The 18,704-nt window shown below is 42.4% G+C and overlaps 1 protein-coding gene across 2 annotated transcripts in view; it reads left to right on the forward strand.

Annotated features, from left to right (window-relative positions):
• The window catches only part of PDZD2 (PDZ domain containing 2), a 320,362-nt gene that overhangs the window by 160,580 nt on the left and 141,078 nt on the right, over positions 1-18,704 (forward strand). For both annotated transcript variants that reach the window (XM_038743608.1, XM_038743609.1), the window contains exon 3: positions 16,858-17,293. In XM_038743608.1, the coding sequence (XP_038599536.1) occupies positions 16,858-17,293 (436 nt within the window). The remainder of the gene's footprint in view (positions 1-16,857; positions 17,294-18,704) is intronic.

Here is an 18,704-nt window from a genome sequence, read left to right on the forward strand (position 1 = left end):
TGTGCAGTGACCATCTGGGTTAAGGCAACAAGGCCCTCGATGTTTTCCAAATATTTTTTTTTTTTTTAAGTTAAACACAGGCTCCAGCCTCTATGAAGGATTTATTTGAGTCTGAGCCATAGCTGATCATTTGGAAGTTTCTGTCTTTATAAAAACAAGTGAAGGATTAATATAGTCCCCACAATTACTTTAACCCAACTTCTCAGTACTTCCAGCATCAACTTGCTTTCACTGCATTTTTATTAATAGTGAAATATATCCCTCAGAGAGGCAAAAACAATTTGAGTGTATAATTTTGATCCTTAAAGACAAATAGATTTGGGCTTTCCTGGAAGCAGATATTGCTTTGAGAGCTATGGTTAACGTGAACCGGTAACATTATATTGCTTATTTTTGGAAAGAGAGACTTTTCTGAAATGTGCATACCCTCAGACAGATTTGGAGCCCAATTCTCAGACTTTTGGAGTTAAGAAGGGTGGTTATTTTTAGACACTCGATCTTTTCAATTGTCTTTCTCACACATACCACATATTTAGTTGCTGTAATTGTTAAATGCAGGCGTGTAATGAGCCGGATGTCACACAACTTGGAGATCCAAAGACGGGAAAGGACTTGTTGAGGGATGTGGGGCTGGGGGGGAGGGTAGGCACAAATCCGAGCCACTTGTTTGTTTGCATTCTTTGCTCATTATCAGCTTGCTAAAGGGACTAACATGGCCACCTCAGAATACAGAGATGGGGAGGGTTGCTACTCCTGCCAGTGAGGCTTATTGGATGCCCACATGTGTGTCATACTGCTGGACACTTTTTAGAGCTCAATCCTTATCCTGGTCCTTAGAAAGCCCCCATTTTGAAACAATGATATAAGCTTAAGCTGTGGAGTGGACAGGTTTCTACCAAAATTAGTTATGTGAGATCTGTAAACCATGAATAAAAATTAAAATGTATAGGGTTAAAACTATGCTCTGTTTTTTAATCTCTGCCTTAAAACAGGTTGGAAACACAGAAGTACTTAAGGAAACACTTACTAGCAGTACTATAACACATGCCTTCAATGAGTTTTTACTTATTCCTTACCACAATCTACCCTTATATAATCTACCCCTGTCAGAAATTAGTAAATTAGGCAAGTGCCTAAGCTTCTCTGTGCCTTTAGACCACACAGTTCATCAGTAGCAGAGTCATTAAGAAAATTTTCAGGGCCCAGATTTCTTGTCATGCTCCCTTGTTGAAGAAAATGTGCACTTGGCAAGTAAGCAGCACTGAGTTGCTGCAAATCTTTCCTTGTTAAATGAAATTAGGTTTTGCAGTGATGTTGCTCAGAATTACAGCGAGGCTCAGTGGCAAGAGCCCGGGCTTGGGAGTCAGAGGTCATGGGTTTGAATCCCAGCTGTGTGACTTTGGGCAAGTCACTTCACTTCTCTGTGCCTCAGTTACCTCATCTGGAAAATGGGGATTAAAACTGTGAGCCCCACGTGGGACAACCTGATCACCTTGTATCCCCCCTAGCTCTTAGAACAGTGCTTTGCGCATAGTAAGCACTTAGCAAATGCCATTATTATTATTATAGAAGCAGCGTGGCTCAGTGGATAGAGCACGGGCCTGAAAGGCAGAAGGACCTGGGTTCTAATTCCACCTCTGCCACTTGTCTGCTGTGTGACCTTGGGCAAGACACTTAACTTCTCTGTGCCTCAGTTGCCTCATCTGTAAAATGGGGATTGAGACTGCGAGCCCCACGTGGAGCAACCTGAATACCCTGTATCTACCCCAGTGCTTCGAACAGTGCTCAGCACATAGTAAGCGCTTAACAAATACCATAATAATTATTATTATTAATTACAAGAGGCTATTTTCCCTTAACTTTTCAAGTAGCACCTGAAGTGTGAGCTCAACTCTCTGCCATTCTCGCCTTCTTCCAGCCTGTTCCCATTGCCCTCTGCCACACTTAGTCTCTTGCTACCAAGTGTGTGGGGGGCAGAAGAGACAAAATGTGGTAACCTTTCAGACCTCAAATTCCTCATAGGCGTCCTTCAAAATGTTGATGGCCTCAGAGCCAGGATCCGTTTGGATATTTTTCCTGTAGCACGCTATCCCTTTCCTGTAGCAGCAATAGAGTTTTGCAAAGGGGCTGCAACTTAGGCTTTTTGAAAAACTAATGAGTGAAATGGTGGGGCGGCAGATGTATACGAGGGGCTTCTAGTATGACTTCAGTGTGGGAATTGGACCACAAGTTCCTCATGCAGAGACAGCAGCTGGATATCTGGCCGGGCAGGGTTGTGCATCTCTGAGAGCCTGATTTCAAGGGATATCATCATAATAATGATAATTATGGTACTTGTTCAGCACTTACTATGTGCCAAACACTGTTCTAAGCACTGGGATAGAAACAGGGTCATCAGGTTGTCCCACGTCAGGCTCACACTTTTAATCACCATTTTAGAGATGAGGTAACTGAGGCACAGGGAAGTGAAGTGACTTGCCCAAGCTCATACAACAGACAAGTGGCGGAGCCGGGATTAGAACCCACATCCTCTGACTCCCAAGCCTGTGCTCTTCCCACTAAGCCACACTACTTCTCTAATGTATAATCATCACACAGGTAGGAGCTTTCAGATTAGACCAGGAGCTGATTGGCACTTGTTGGGATATCTCTGAGAGGAAAGGGAAGTCTATGAAACCTACAGTCTACTTCAGAGCCATTTCACAGTCATAATGGCCAATCCCCTGACTCCTCCACATCCACTTTGTAGGCCCCTCAAGCAGCTTGAACTTGCAAGTTGGGTCCCTTTGGGGAGGGGATCTGAGGAGCACTTTCATTCATTCATTCATTTGCATTTATTGAGCATTTACTGTGTGCAGAGTACTGTACTAAGTACGTGGAAAGTACAGTTCAGCAACAGAGACAATCCCTACCCTAAACAAGCTTAAAGTCTAGAACGGGGAAAGGGAGCACTTCTATCAGTAATATTTATTTTGTATGCAGAGTACTGCACTAAGTGCTTGGAAGAGTGTCAGTTAAAAGACATGATCCCTGCCTTCATGGATCTTGCAGTCTAGTGGGGGATTTCTACTTATCATTCAGACTTGCTCGCCTATTGCCTGGGTTAGCTTCTGTAGCATCCAATTCTGACTCCCAGTTTCCGCATCACTTGGAGATTAGTCTTAATCAGGCTTCTTCAGGACATGGTAATGTGCTGAATGATGTTCAGAACTAAAAAGACCATCTTTTCCATCGATCAGTGGTATTTATTGAGCATTTACTGTGTACAGAACAAATCAGTGGTATTTATTGAGCATTTACTCTGTGCAGAGCACTGTAATACATACTTAGGAGAGTACAATACAGCAGTTATCAGACCTGTCCCTTGACCACAAGAATCTTACAGTCTAAAGCTTGCAGACAAAAGAATGGCACCCCCTGATTTGGGTTATCTTACTGTGTGTAGAGCAGGGTACTAAGTGCTTGGGAGAGTACAATATAACAGACACATTCCCTGCCCGTAAGGAACTTACAGTCTAGAGGGGGAGACAGACTTAGAGGCTTACAGAGAGAGAATGAGTCTTCTAGAAGGTGGAGATTCTGTTACACTGGAAAGAGGAAAATCACCCTAATGGGAGAGGTGTGCACGCACATGAATAGAATGAAAAATATAGACAGATGCATAAAGATGATGGATGTGGGTAGGGAGAAACAGGGATATTTGGGCAGGGGGTGTGCTGAGAGGATAGGTGTGGGGGAGGAGAGTGACAAGAAGTTGGGATGGGGAGGAGAGATAGAATAGTTTAGATGGAGGATCAAAAATGGGGAAGAGGTAGAGCTGTGGAGTTCATTCATTCATTGTCATATTTATTGAGCGCTTACTGTGTGCAGAGCACTGTACTAAGCACTTGGGAAGTACAAATTGGCAACATATGGAGACAGTCCCTACACCCAACAACCGGCTCAGAGTAAAGAAGGGGGAGGCAGGCAGCAAAACAAGTAAACAGATGTCAATACCATCAGAATAAATATAATTATAGCTATATGCACCTGATTAATAAAATGGAGTAATAAATATGTACAAATATACACAAGTGCTGTGGGGAGGGGAAGAGGGTAGGGCAGAGGGAGGGAGTGGGGGTGATGGGGAGGGGAGGAGGAGCAGAGGAAAAGAGGGGGCTCAGTCTGGGAAGGCCTCCTGGAGTTAGGGCTATAGATCTTATTTCTCATGCTCCTCCTCATCCCCAGCTCAATCACTTGCTTTCCTTCTTTATGCCTGTTTGCTGGGGAAAGGGGAGTGTTGGGGATGCAGTTCAAGAGGAACCTATTGGGGCTGAAACCTGAGCCTCTGTGTCGGTGTGCCGCTGGGCTTGAATTTTTACTGGCCCCTCATTGTTTCCACCACCTTTTTAGGCAAGGGGAGAGAGAGGGCCTTTCAGCCAAGCAACAAAACACCAGCAGCATTTCGTGTGGACAAAAACGACATTGGCATTTCACCCTCCCTCCCGCTGGGGTTGGTGTCTCTGACCTAGATAACATTGGGCCTTCCGACACTGGATGACTCAAGGTCACTAGTGTTCCTAACTAGCTCCAAATGTGCTGCCTCCCTCTTCTTTTGGAGATTCAGCTCCCCTGGCACGACCAGCATGACCTGCTTTCAACACACTTTGTTTAGTGGTCTCAAGTTGATGCATCCTAAAAATAATAAAGTCCTGTCTAGTAACTGACTGAAAAAATAATTTTCTTGGAGGAAGAATTCTGTCTCCTAAAGGAGGCTTAATTTGGAATTTCCAGTCCCTTATGTGATTAAGGTAGCTTAATAGTCCATTATTGAAGCATTTTGCATCTAATCCCTTCGGCATGGCTTTTTCCCCACTGTTCTCAGAGGTGGGTTATGGTTGAGTTTTAGAGATCAGAGTACACATTTAGTTGATGGCATATTTCTTTGCTCAAAGGCAGGACTTTCTCTGTATTCGCCTCATGCTTCTGGTCGGATGTTGTGTTGTTAATAATAATAATGATGGCATTTATTAAACGCTTACTATGTGCAAGGCACTTGTGGACATTAGCAGCATCTTTGCAATTCTTCCCTCTACACTTCTGAAATTCTGTTTTGTTTTTTCTTTCCTGCAGCAGCTCTTTCCTCAAGACAAACCCATGGCAAGTGAGGATGACTTTTCTCCATAAAACTAAGTCATAAAACTTGGCTCATTTTAGTTACAAGAAAACATCTGGGCAGAGGCTAACATATAAACTGATTTATTTGGGTTGGGAACACAAGTGAAAATTGATTTATCAATCAGTCGATTGTATTTATTGAGCACTTATTATGCAGAGAGCACTGTACTAAGCCCTTGGGAGAGTACAATGCAGCAACAGAATTATCAGATACATTCCCTGCCCATGAGCTCACTGTGGGTAGGAATGTGTCTATTTGTTGTTATAGTGTGCTCTCCCAAGCACTTAATACAGTGTGTTGCACACAGTAAGCACTCAATAAGTACAATTGAATAATGAATGAATAATGAGCTTATAATTTAAGCTTCCATTTCAGTGCTATTGGTTAAATCATATCTTCCAAAAACCTTCATTTAGGAAAATGCTACCCATATTTCTTGCAATGACTTGAGATGGTACATTGTGGTCCAGAGTTAGAATGAGTTGTGAAATGTAATTCACCTCAAGTTTTTTAATGTTTGGTCTGTATAAAGACTGAGATGGGATAAGGATAAGCATGGACAAGGTGTGGATTGCCTAGACCAGTACAAGGTTTGTTAACCAATCTTTTTCTACTCACTCTAGAGATAGGAATGTGGAGTGTGGAGGTGATCTCGTGTGGAGTCTTGGATGCTTGTCCAACATTGCATTAATTAGTCTTGGTGCTACCACTGACTTGCTGGACTTGTCCAAGGTCCCTTGGCCAGCTCCTGGAGGTGGCCTGATTTTGGCCTTCAGTCATGCAAAGGAAAAGCTCAACTACTGGCCACTGTCATGCATTTGAGAGTACATTTCCCAATAGCAGCAGGTCATCCTTTCCTGTTCCTTAGAGTAAACCAGAGTGGAGAGAAAACCAGGCAAGTGGGGGATATCAGAGTCCCTCAGACCTCTAATACTGGGTAAAGACACTTAAAGAAGCAGTGTAGCCTAGTAGATAGAGCATGTGCCCGGAAGTCAGAGGTCCTGGGTTCTAAGGCCGGCTCTATTTAATAATGATGGTATTTGTTAAGCGCTTACTATTTGCCAAGCACTGTTCTAAGCACTGGGGTAGATACAGGCTTATCAGGTTGTCCCACATGGGGCTCACAGTCTTAATCCCCATTTTACAGATGAGGTAAACTGAGGCAAAGAGATGTTAAGTGGCTTGCCTAAGGCCACACAGCAGACAAGCAGTGAAACTGGGATTAGAACCCACATCCTCTGACTCCCAAGTACAAAAAACCTCCAGATTTTCTATTTGTCACAGGCTTGAGTATGTGCAGGATGTTGAGAGGCCCTGATCACTCTGTCAGGGCCAGTACAGAAAATTTAGAGGCCCTGGGCAGGTCATCATTCTGTAGCCTCAAGGCAGGGAATCAGGGGTAGATGAGGTTTGAAGAAAGAAAATCACTGCGGCTCTACAAGGTCTGCACCATAAAACCCTTCCAGCCCAAATCAAGTCTGTGAAGATTTGCTTCCATGTCCCCTACAACTGGGTGTTTACGCAGAGCGGCCAAAGCAAACGGCAATTTCAAGGCTGTGAAAAAATATGAGACATGCTGATATATTTTCATGTTCTTCCTATTACTGTACGGTAATCTGTCTTGACCAATCCAGAGTGCCTCCTTAGAAATCTATTAATAGGCACATGGGGTGTTGGGGACCAGGGTGTGTTCTTCTTCTGCACAGACAAGCATCAACTCACAGATGCATCTGACACACTGCAGATCTCATTTTTGTGTTTTAGTACCCTCTGAAACCAGCTGAAGCATATATTTTTTAAATTTGGTTAGCATCTTTAAGAGAAATCTGACGGTTTAGAATTTTGATTTTTCTGATTGAATGGAAATTACTACATCAACAGTGTTGCCAGATTTATATCTGCTTAAAAGCACAGTTTTCAGTTTAAAATTGAATGTCTTGTGGTAGTATTTTAAATATAGGAAAGTTTTTCCAAGCAAAGAAGTTAAGTTCTCACATACACACACTTTCCTCCTTGAGTAAAGAACTGCTTTGCAATTCTAAGGGAGTGTTTATAATGATCACTTCTAATAATTTAGGGCAAGCGTTTGATGAAGCTGTCTGGAATTGTAACTCCCAGAACACTGAATTATCAGTGGTGGATAAAAGAAAAATCCATTGCATTTTATAATCTCAGTATTGAGAGCTACTGGGATGTTGATTTAACTGTAGAGATTTTTAAGACTGCAACCCATTGAACTAAGGTAATTAGTTATCTTTTAATGATCAATCAATCATTGGTATTTATTGAGCACTTACTGTGTGCAGAGCACTGTACTGAGCACTTGGAAGAGTACAGCGTAACAGAGTTGGTAGACATATTCCCTGCCCACATTAATGGAGGCTTAAATTGATTCCAACCTGAACCCAAGAACTGGTTCACATTACACTTCAACAGTTAAATAGATTCTGCTTTTAATATATTAGCCCCACAGAAACCTTGATGGAGAGATGTTTCCCCCCTTTTTAACAGTCGCATGGTGCAGATAGCATTTAGAAATCCATGCCTCTCCCTTTTCTTGGCTTTCCAAGTGGATGAGGGAACTCAGCATTGAAAGCCAAAGAACAAAGAGGCCACTCTTGAATAGCTTCAGTTGCATTTGGCATTTGGCTAAAGGGATGGGTAACACCCAACTTCCAAGAAGATTGACTTCAGTGAAATCTTATCCCAGTTTAGATTTCTAATCCTGACCTTTTCAAAGAACCAACTCAGAGCCCCTTTTATAGATTTTAATTTTTTTTAATTTTTAATTTTATTTTATTTGGTATTTGTTAAGCACTTAGTATTTTCCAGGCACCGTACTGAGTGCTGGGGTAGATACAAGCTAATCAGGTTGGACATCGTCCCTGTTCCACTTAGGGCTCACAGTCTTAATCTCCATTTTACAGATGAGGTAACTGAGGCACAGAGAAGTGAAGTGACTTGCCCAACGTCAAATAGCAGACACGTGGCAGAGCTAGGATTAGACCCCAGGTCCTTCCGATTCCCATGCCCGTGGTCTACCCAGTATTCCATGCTGCTTGTGCTTCTTAAGAGGCAGCATGGATCCAGCTTGTTGGAGACTCAAGCTTTGAGTTGGGTTGAGGGTAAGCAAGTGGGAATCACTGTTTGAGAGGATCTAGCTTCTCTCCGAACACTGGTCATTTAGGACTTTCTCTTTTGCTACACATCCAGGCAGAATGCTCCAGGGAGAAGAGCATTTTCTAGCATGAGGGAGTGTAGACATCCCCAGAACAAATAGCTCACTTAAAGCTATTTCCTTTGTTTTCCTGTAGTCTGATTTGCAGAAGCATTTATTTTCCTCATGGATTAGTTGAAAACTACGTGAAAGACTTTCCAAAGAAAAAAGCAGCAACTCACAAAAATATCCCCAAACATTAATCCCTTCCAGAGAAGTTATTTTCTTAGGAAACCTGGGCAGGGTTGGACTGTAGACCCTAGAGAGTTTTCCTCTAGACTGTACTAAACTAGTTGTGGAAAAGGAGTATGTCTAACAAGTCTGCTATGTGGTGCTTTCCCAAGTGCTTAGTACAGTGCTCTGCACACAGTAAGTACTCAATAAATGCAACTGATTGATTTGAAAGGGCAGAACAAAAATCAGCAAAATGTCTGATTTATTGAAAAGGAGAATTAAATTAGTGCATGCTTGTTTTTCACCTTCCTCAGTCTTTCATTTGTAACCCTGTGGTGCCTTCACTCCCCTGCAAGAATTAGGCCAGGAAGCCTCCTTGGCATGTAAACCAGAAATTGGCACACCAAGCTAAGTGGCTGGCATGCCAGGTTTGGACATGACTGGGCTCATTTTCAGTAGGGTGTTGCCATTTCTAATAGGGAACTAGGGTTCCATGCCATCATCTCAGGAAGCCCAGCCCTCTTTCCCCAGATCTCCTTCTAGGTTGGCGTAATCAATCAACCCATCAATCAAGAGTATTAATTGAGTGTTTACTGTGTGCAGAGTACTGTACTAAGCACTTGGGAAAGTACCAAAGATTTGATAAAAAACAATCCCGGCTCACAAGGAGCTTCCGATATAGTTGAGGAGACAGACGTTAAAATAAATTGCGTACAGGGGAAGCAACAGAATATAAGGATATGTACAAGGTATAAATGAAGATATAAGGATATGTGACTTGGAGTGCTAGAGAAGGCTTCTTCAGTAATGCCCAGCCAGAAAAGAAAATGGTCCGTGGTCTATTACTCAGTGGGCCTCTTCTGGGGTAAACAGTCCATCGAAGTAGTCATATTGGCAGTACCTTCTGCATTCAGTACAGTATTGGCCAGTACCGTAATTGTAATGAAGCCATCATTCCAGATGTCGTGACCGTTACCTTCTGTATAGCTTGCTGCTCTTTTGTTTTATAAATTGATCGTAAGAAGTTCCAGTATCTTTTCAAAGATGTGGAACCATTTATGAGTTGGCACAAGAGAAATAGAAGCAATAGCTTAGATTGGGTTTCAACAAAAGAGCTTCCTGTGACAATACTTTCAGCTGCTTGCTTTTTTCTGAAGTTAGCAATTATTTTTCAGTCCAGTGATCTACTACTTCATCTAGACTCTGAATTCTTATTTTTAATGAGTTATCTGTCAAGTTTAGAAATGCTTAAGTGATTCACGTACAGATAAAACTTACAGAAAAACGTAGGGGGGAACAAAATCTGGGCATCTCTTTACATGCTTCATAATGAAAAATGCTGTTGAGCTTGGTGTCAGTGATGTAGTAAGGTGGAAACATGGGTTCTGCATCTATCCAAGGCCCTCCTCTTCCGGGTACTCAATACAGGGCACGACCACCCCCCCAAAAAATGGTTGTCTGTATCTACTTTAGCCCACTCTTAAAAACTCTCCATCAGTTACAGAGCCTTCTCTTCTCTCATACAGCTCTAGCTTGGACCTGTATCAAGTCACCTCCTGTGACTTTCTGCCCAAACATTTGAGTATTTGGGTGATATTATTTGCTCTGGAAAGCAACCCAAATTTAGCCCACCAGGAACCAGTAATGATTTTCTCCTCTCTGCAGGAAAAAAAATTGTCCTGAGGAAACAGATTTAACTGGCACTTGTAATTCTTCTTCTCAACATAGTGTGTTCTCTGGGAACCAAATGATTTATGGTCTCCAGCAATATCTGCTCTAATGAAGTGAATTAAACTTTCAAAGTCCCAGCAACCCTCGTCAACCTTCAATTAAGTGCATGGAACATACAGCTTCTGCTGACATGGGTGATCTAGGGTAACCACAAACGACTCAGGTTTTTAAAATGTAGATGTCATAAAAATGACTCTAAATGACTTTTGAGGGTTCTATGTTTTCTCTCCTGTGATGTTTCCTTATTCAGATTTTTTAGTTTGCAGCCAGGCAAATGACTTTAATACCATTGGGCCCTGTAAATTCTGTTTGTCGTATGGCTCACCAGGAAGGTACAACTTTGGTTGTTAGTGATTGGTCTGCGATCAAACTGGGATGAGTGTTTAAGTAATAGTACCAGTGAAGGAAGTGCTTTTGCAAAGTGCTTACAGATCAGTTACCTAGTTTGCCCTCACACATGAAGGAAGGTGGAATAAATTTCATATCCCTTCCGTACAGTGAAGAAATAGATTCAGATGTTACTAGGCTTGATGGAGTTTGCACAGAAGGCCATGGCAGAATTAGAAGGCAGGTCTCCTGATTCCTAGGCTCTTCCACACAACTTTAAAGGCTACTTTAGATGGGTAAATTAAAGAAGGAGAGCAGAAAGACAGGAATAAAGGCAAGTGTAAAACCTTTCCCTCATCAGGGCTGTGGAATGAAGCTTAAGAAGCATCATCCTAAACAAAATGAATTAACGCTACTTTTGGTCCAAACCAAATCTGAAGATTACTTGTTTGACCAATTTGTATTTTTATGCCTTATATTCTTCTTGTGTTTCTGAGACACTCAGGCTCTGGAGAGATTCTGCAGGTAAAGGACAGCTTTGGAGATAATATTTTATTCAATCAGAAAATTAATCAATAGTATTTATTGAGGACATGCTATGTGCAGAAGACTGTTCTAAATGTTTGGGAGAGGACAGAAGAGTTCAAAGACATAATCCCCAGTCTAAAGGATTTTACACTTCAGATGGGGAAACATACAAAATAGCTTTCAGATAGAAAAAGAGAAAGGAAAAATAGGTATGTAGATGAGTGAAATCTTAAATAGTCTTGTATGTAAGTTGATCAATCAATCAATCAATCAATCAATCGTATTTATTGAGCGCTTACTGTGTGCAGAGCACTGTACTAAGCGCTTGGGAAGTACAAGTCGGCAACACACAGAGACACTCCCTACCCAATAGTGGGCTCACAGTCTAGAAGGGGGAGAAAGAGAACAAAAGCAAACATACTAACAAAATAAAATAAATAGAATAGATATGTACATATAAGATAAATAAATAAATAAATAAATAGAGTAATAAATATGTACAAGTATGTATGTGTATATATATATATATATGTGCTGTGGGGAAGGGAAGGAGGTAAAATGGGGGGATGAAGAGGGGGACGAGGTGGAGAGGAAGGAAGGGGCTCAGTCTGAGAAGGCCTCCTGGAGGAGGTGAGCTCTCAGTAGGGCCTTGAAGGGAGGAAGAGAGCTAGCTTGGCGGATGGGCAGAGGGAGGGCATTCCAGGCCCGGGGGATGACGTGGGCCGGGGGTCGATGGCGAGACAGGCGAGAACGAGGCACGGTGAGGGGATTAGCGGCAGAGGAGTGGAGGGTGCGGGCTGGGCTGTAGAAGGAGCAAAGGGAGGTGAGGTAGGAGGTAGGAGGCACCTCGCCCCCTCCTACCTCACCTCCCTTCTCTCCTTCTACTGCCCAGCCCGCACCCTCCGCTCCTCCACCACTAATCTCCTCACTGTACCTCGCTCTCGCCTGTCCCGCCATCGACCCCCGGCCCACGTCATCCCCCGGGCCTGGAATGCCCTCCCTCTGCCCATCCGCCAAGCTAGCTCTCTTCCTCCCTTCAAGGCCCTGCTGAGAGCTCACCTCCTCCAGGAGGCCTTCCCAGACTGAGCCCCTTCTTTCCTCTCCCCCTCGTCCCCCTCTCCATCCCCCCATCTTACCTCCTTCCCTTCCCCACAGCACCTGTATATATGTATATATGGTTGTACATATTTATTACTCTATTTATTTATTTATTTATTTATTTTACTTGTACATTTCTATCCTACTTATTTTATTTTGTTGGTATGTTTGGTTCTGTTCTCTGTCTCCCCCTTTTAGACTGTGAGCCCACTGTTGGGCAGGGACTGTCTCTATGTGATGCCAATTTGTACTTCCCAAGCGCTTAGTATAGTGCTCTGCACATAGTAAGCGCTCAATAAATACGATTGATTGATTGATTGGTTGATTAGGAGGGGGCGAGGTGATGGACAGCCTTGAAGCCGAGGGTGAGGAGTTTCTGCCTGATGCGTAGATTGATTGGTAGCCACTGGAGATTTTTGAGGAGGGGAGTAACATGTCCAGAGCGTTTATGGACAAAGACAATCCGGGCAGCAGCGTGAAGTATGGATTGAAGTGGGGAGAGACACGAGGATGGGAGATCAGAGAGAATGCTGGTACAGTAGTACAGACGGGATAGGATGAGAGCTTGAACGAGTAGGGTAGCGGTTTGGATGGAGAGGAGAGGAAAGAGTTATGATATGTAAAGAAGTTTCCTGGGTAGCTGTGAATAATTGGTGCATAAATGCTGAGGAGTTATTTGGGGGTAGGTCCTAGAGAGAAGAAAAGTTAACTATGGAAGGCTTAGTTCCCTACTAAGCCAAACTCCTAGAGGAGTTTGGATTTTTTAGGAGGCATCTGAAGATGGGAAAAGCTGTGTTCTGGTAGATTTGGAGAGTTGAAATCTGGGGGACCAGCATGAGTAAGAATTAGAGTAGGAAGAGAGGAAAGTGACTAAATATAGAGGTGGAATGGCAGTATGGCATTAACAATTTTTAAATATCTGGTTATCTTGGTGGGAGGTCCAGGTAGAGGTGGAATGCACAGATGCATTAAAAGTGACCACCATTGGCCAAAATCAGGATTTCAAAGATACTTATGTCTGGTTTAGAACCTCTCTTATAGCTCCCCTCTAAGGTTGAAAGATAGAGAAGCAGCATGGCTTAGTGGAAAGAGCATGGGCTTGGGAGTCAGAGGTCTTGGGTTCTAATCCCGGCTCTGCCACTTGTCTGCTGTGTGACTTTGGGCAAGTCACTTAACTTCTCTGTGTGTCAGTTACCTCATCTGTAAAATGGGGATTAAGACTGGGAGCCGCACATGGGGCAACCTGATAACATTGTACTTACCCCAGTGCTTAGAACAGTGCTTGGCATGTAGTAACCACTTAATAAATACCATTATTATTATTATACCTTTAATGCATTATCATATCAATGTTTTAATGATTGGGTGCTCTCCCCTCCCAGCCCCACAGCACACATATATCTCTAATTTTCTTATACTAATGTCTGTCTCCCACCACTCTGGACTCTAAGCTCATTGTGGGCAGGGAATGTGTCTGTTTATTGTTGTATTGTACTCTCCCAAGTGCTGAGTACAGTGCTCTGCACACAGTAAGTGCTCAAAAAATACAATTGAATGAATAATGACTAAAAGAAGTTAAATGAACTATTCTTCCTGATTCAGAACTTTGGGAGGAGAATGGTGTTTTCAAGAAACTCTTCTATCATTTGGTGGCATAACTAGTTTACCTATTTTCCTGAGAATATTGCTTGTTCTTGACACTGAGCAGTCAACACTTGTGAACTACCATTGTCCTGAAGAAAACTTTCAATGAAATAAACTTCAGGGAACACAGAACTATTTTTCATGTAATTTTAGTAAATGTTTATAATAAACAATAACGTGTTTGTTGCATCACATGATTTAATCTTGGCTGGTGACTGGCAAAAAAGAATTCCACTGAGCAAAAGATACACAGAGCAAAGAAATGAAGTCTGAACACTTGTTTTCAAATAATGTAATAAATAGCAAGCTGCCTTAGGGCCTGTTTAGAGTACACATGCCAGGTTCTGTCTTGTGCTGATATCTATTTCAGTCCCACTGACATTCACTGAGTTCTAAGCAAATATTGACATACAGCACTTGGCCTTTCACACACGTTTTATTAAATCTTTTATTATATTTTTATTCCCATACCCAACTTAGAACATTTGTCCTTTTGGAAGGAGTCAGAAACGTGAACTAAAGCTGTGTCCTAGCTTCCTGTTTGACCATTGCTCCCATTTAAGTAAACTAAACCAATGGGAGAATGAATGTGGTTGCTTCACGTCCTGTTGCAACATCCAGACAGCTGGTCTCCCTGATTCTTTCACCCTTGCCCCTCAAATTGCCTGGGGTGACCATGGCTATCTAGCTAGTGATCTTTTTACACTGATGTGTACCATCTTACCTGGTAACAATCCCACAGACTCCCTGCACCTATTCCAAAGGTTGGACGGTATTTTGCCCTGACAGAACCTTAATCCTCTTGTTGCCAGAGAGAAAATCTTAATGGGTTTTTGCCTAAAGTCAATCAGTCATTGGTATTTTTTGAGCACTCAATGTTTGCAAAACACTGTACTACACACTTGGGAGAGGACACTACAGTAGAGTTGGTAGGTCCATATCCCTGGCCTCAAGGAGCTTACTGTCCAGTGTAGGAGCTTACAGTCTCACTTTCCTTGGTGGTAATTTATCTTGAGGGAGAGTGGTGTGTTTGATGTGCTCAGAGACGGTTGTGTTTAGAGGTTACTGTGCTCACAGATCTTTCCTGCTTCTACTTGTTGTGCTTTACAGCAATAAAGAGAGCTAAAAGGCAGGAAACAAGTCAGGTAAGATAAGGACTCTTGGTTGTATTGGCTGGTTACACCATTGAAGGTATACAGTAGGGAGAGAATCCAAAGATGAAGGCATCTCTACTTAATCACCTCTTCTAGGGCCGAGAATTGTGGGTTGAGAGCCTTGGCATTAGCTGGCTTTAGTAGTCATCGACAAGTCACACTCCCACAAAATGGATTCCCAGCAGACTAGCTTGAACTAGATGTCTTGCTGTGATAATATATTTAAGCAGGAAAGAACATGAAGCAGACAGCATTCCCTCCAAATTTGAATTGAATAGAAGGAGGAAATATTAACTATTTTTACATATGGATGGGTATTAAACAAAAGAAAATGGAATGGTTTTTCCAATCCAAGTATTCTTTAAAAAAAGCTTTGAAGATTATCTTTCTGGGAGATCTGGGAGTATCTTTCTGTAGCCTAGCCGTAAAATAGGGTCAGAGGTGGCCCTTGGAATGACTTTAATGGAGATAGCCCAGGGTTACCAATTTAAAGAACCATCAGTCAAGGAAACTCTGGTGTAGGATCCCTGGAAGAAAAAAGACCTGGGTTATTCCAAAGGAGAAGAGTCAGTTTAAGGAGCAGAATCTTTGTATCTTCGAATAGTTTGGTGCCTTATTCTAACCACACACTCAAACATCTTATTGAGTCTGAGGAATGTAGTGTTTCTGGATGAGTGCATACCCCCGAGGACCTGACTGGATCACTTTTCCCTTTTCTGAAACATTGCATTGCAGTTGTTCAGCCTCAATATACTTCTCCTCTGGAGTTTTGAAATGCAGAAACTCACCAGCCCTGAGGCTTTTTCTAGTGATATTGGAGGTATCCTGTTTCTGTCCTAGGTTGAGTTAGGGTGGTGCTAGGCTGACTTCCCAGCTCCTGAGACCGGGAGAAGCAGTATCAGTGACCAGAAATATTTGGTCAGTGATGGGTGGACTTTGGATTTCTCTTCAGGAGCTCCAAACTTGAATTGCTCTGATTAACTCCTTCCCATGGGTTATGTTCAGGTATAAGAGCTTTGACTTTTATTATTAAATGAGGGAAAGTGAAATTACTAAGCCCCCCTTTTCCTCAGTTCACCCTCCCCTCCCCATTGCTCCAACTCACTCCCTTTGCTCTACCCCATGTCCCCACCCCACAGCACTTGTGTATATATGTACTTATCTATTATTATATTTATATTAATGCCTGTTTACTTGTTTTGATGTGCATATATCTATAATTCTATTTATATTGATGCTATTGATGCCTGTTTACTTGTTTTGATGTGTCTCCCTTTTTCTATACTGTAAGCCCATTGTGGCCAGGGATTGTCTCTTTTTATTGCTGAATTGTACTCTCCAAGCACTTGGTACAGTGCTCTGCACACAGTAAGCGCTCATTAAATACGATTGAAAGAGTGAATTAATGGTCATAGCACTTCTTTTTATAGGGTCTATCAGCCTGTTTTATGAAGTTCCAATTTAGGAAGGCATTAATTAGGGGCACATTAAGGGCATTGGGAATACACTGGAAGGCAACCCTTTTTCTTGACTTATAACTGGAGTTGGAGGCAGAGTTTCAGTGGTGTGCACCAGGCTGTGCTCCTTCTATCCAGTGGAGAGGGAGGAGGGAAAGAGGAAAGAAAGAAACCAGTGTTAAAGTCTACAGGCCCGAAACATAGGCCTGGGCACTCATAGCCTTGTATATATGAATGGAGAGCACCTGCATAGTGCTGGGGGAAGAGAAGCTTTGAGGTAAACAGAGCCAAAGGCTGAAGGCAATTTGATCTTTGCTGGGCAAACTTTAGGGGAGCGGAAGAGTTTCATTTATTCCTGTTTCTTTGCAGCTATCTGGCGGATCAGTGCTGGAATGGCGGCTTCATCTACCTGATCATGTTGCGCCGCATTAAACGCAAAGCTCCTCTTCCTCCTTCCAATGGCAACAACAGCAACAGCTGTGACCCCAGAGCAGCCCCTACCTCAGAACCAGCCCAACGAGTGGTGCAGAATGGGAAGAGAACTAGAAAGTTTGGGGTCATCTCTAGAGTGGCCTCTGGAAAAGAGGGCCAAGAAAACCAGGGGAAACGGGACCCGGACCTGGAAAACGGTCATTACACCATGCTCCTAGAGGTGGACGGTTCAAACCCAGAGGCGTTGCAAGTGGCAGGAAGAACGGACGACCACCTTCAGAATCCAGATGCCCGTCTTTTCCCTGGACGCTTCAGGTCTAGCCTGTTTGAAACAGGACAGGCGGACTTTAACCCAAATGACCAGCCAACTCAGGTAGGATTTGGTTTGATCTTTGCAATCTTAACAGTCTGAATCATCAGAAAAAAGTTAGCTTCTCCTGAATGCATTTTTCAAATGCAGAAAGCAAACTTGAAACCTTCATTCAAGAGAACAATCTAAGATGTATTCATCTGTCAGCAAACTTGTTCAGACAAACTGTTGGAGAATGTAGGAAAGTTATTACATGCTAGATGCGCTGCTTGCCAGAAGAATGGTTTGTGTCATTTTATTATAGTAAAGAACTGTTCATTACTTCTCAAGCGATTCTGAGTGGAAAATTTAAGGCTATTGCAGTTTGGTATATAGCTTAAATTTCACTGGACCCAGATGAAAGACTTGAGTTCTGATGCTGCCACATTATCCCTCATTTACTGCTGTCGCTAGAAGAATCGTCATTACATGGCTGTGGATTTATGGCAGCGGTTCAAAAGATGATAGAATAAACATCAAAATAGTGCAGTATTGTCCAGGAAACGGCAGCCAGGATGTAGAATAGCAGCTGTTTTTGTTTTTAAGAGTTCAGAACAGTAATGAACATCTAAATGGCAACAAATATTTCATATTAAATATAGGTGTGGAAGTCTAATAGCGGTCAAACTGAGCTCTAATCAGTGAGGCATTGTTAACCATTTATGTTTTTAATTTGGAACTAAGATGACAGCCATTGATAAGACTGAATTGAGAAGAGCCTTATTATAAATGTATATGGTGTGTATCGCTGCTTCTCTTCCTGGCAGCTGGATAGTTTTGTTTTTCAGGCACTCAGAATGAAAAAAAAATTTTTAGATGTTCAGCAGTGATTTTCTGCCAGATTGATAGACAAAGAAGGGATAATAAGTCAGAGACTTGGTCAGACCCTCTTTGAAATATTATTTAAAAAGAGCAAAACAGTGTGCAGTATCTGGGGACAGGCAAAATGCCAGCATAGATTGTCTGAAATAGAGATTATTCAATCATATCTTAAAGTTTTAGACTTTCAAAACTGACTTAGAAATACTTTGGATTGGATAATTAATGGGGAGCTTCAGGGAAGGGATTGTTTGGTACAGAGTCACCGCAGAAAAATACTCCCTATCCCCTCCAGCAGCTCCTTCCATGCAGCTTTCCAGATTCCAGCTCATAAGAGGAAACTTTGGATCCATAGTGTGGATTCATTACATAAGTAGAAAAGTGTTCTCAAATTTATCCCTGGTTAGGTGGCAGAGGTTTCTTATCCAGGCTTTCATAAATAAAAGAATGGTAGCATAAATGTACATGGCTATGCAACATGCACTGTGGAGAATGTAGGGAAAGTCACCAGGCTGTCAATACAACTCGGTATAAAGTGGGAAAGAGGTCACTGGTTCTGTGGATAGCGTGAATGATGATGATGATGGTACTTTTTAAGCACATACTATGTGCCAAG

Source organism: Tachyglossus aculeatus, chromosome 3 (genome assembly GCF_015852505.1).
Source record: "Tachyglossus aculeatus isolate mTacAcu1 chromosome 3, mTacAcu1.pri, whole genome shotgun sequence".
In the NCBI taxonomy this organism is placed as follows: domain Eukaryota; kingdom Metazoa; phylum Chordata; class Mammalia; order Monotremata; family Tachyglossidae; genus Tachyglossus; species Tachyglossus aculeatus.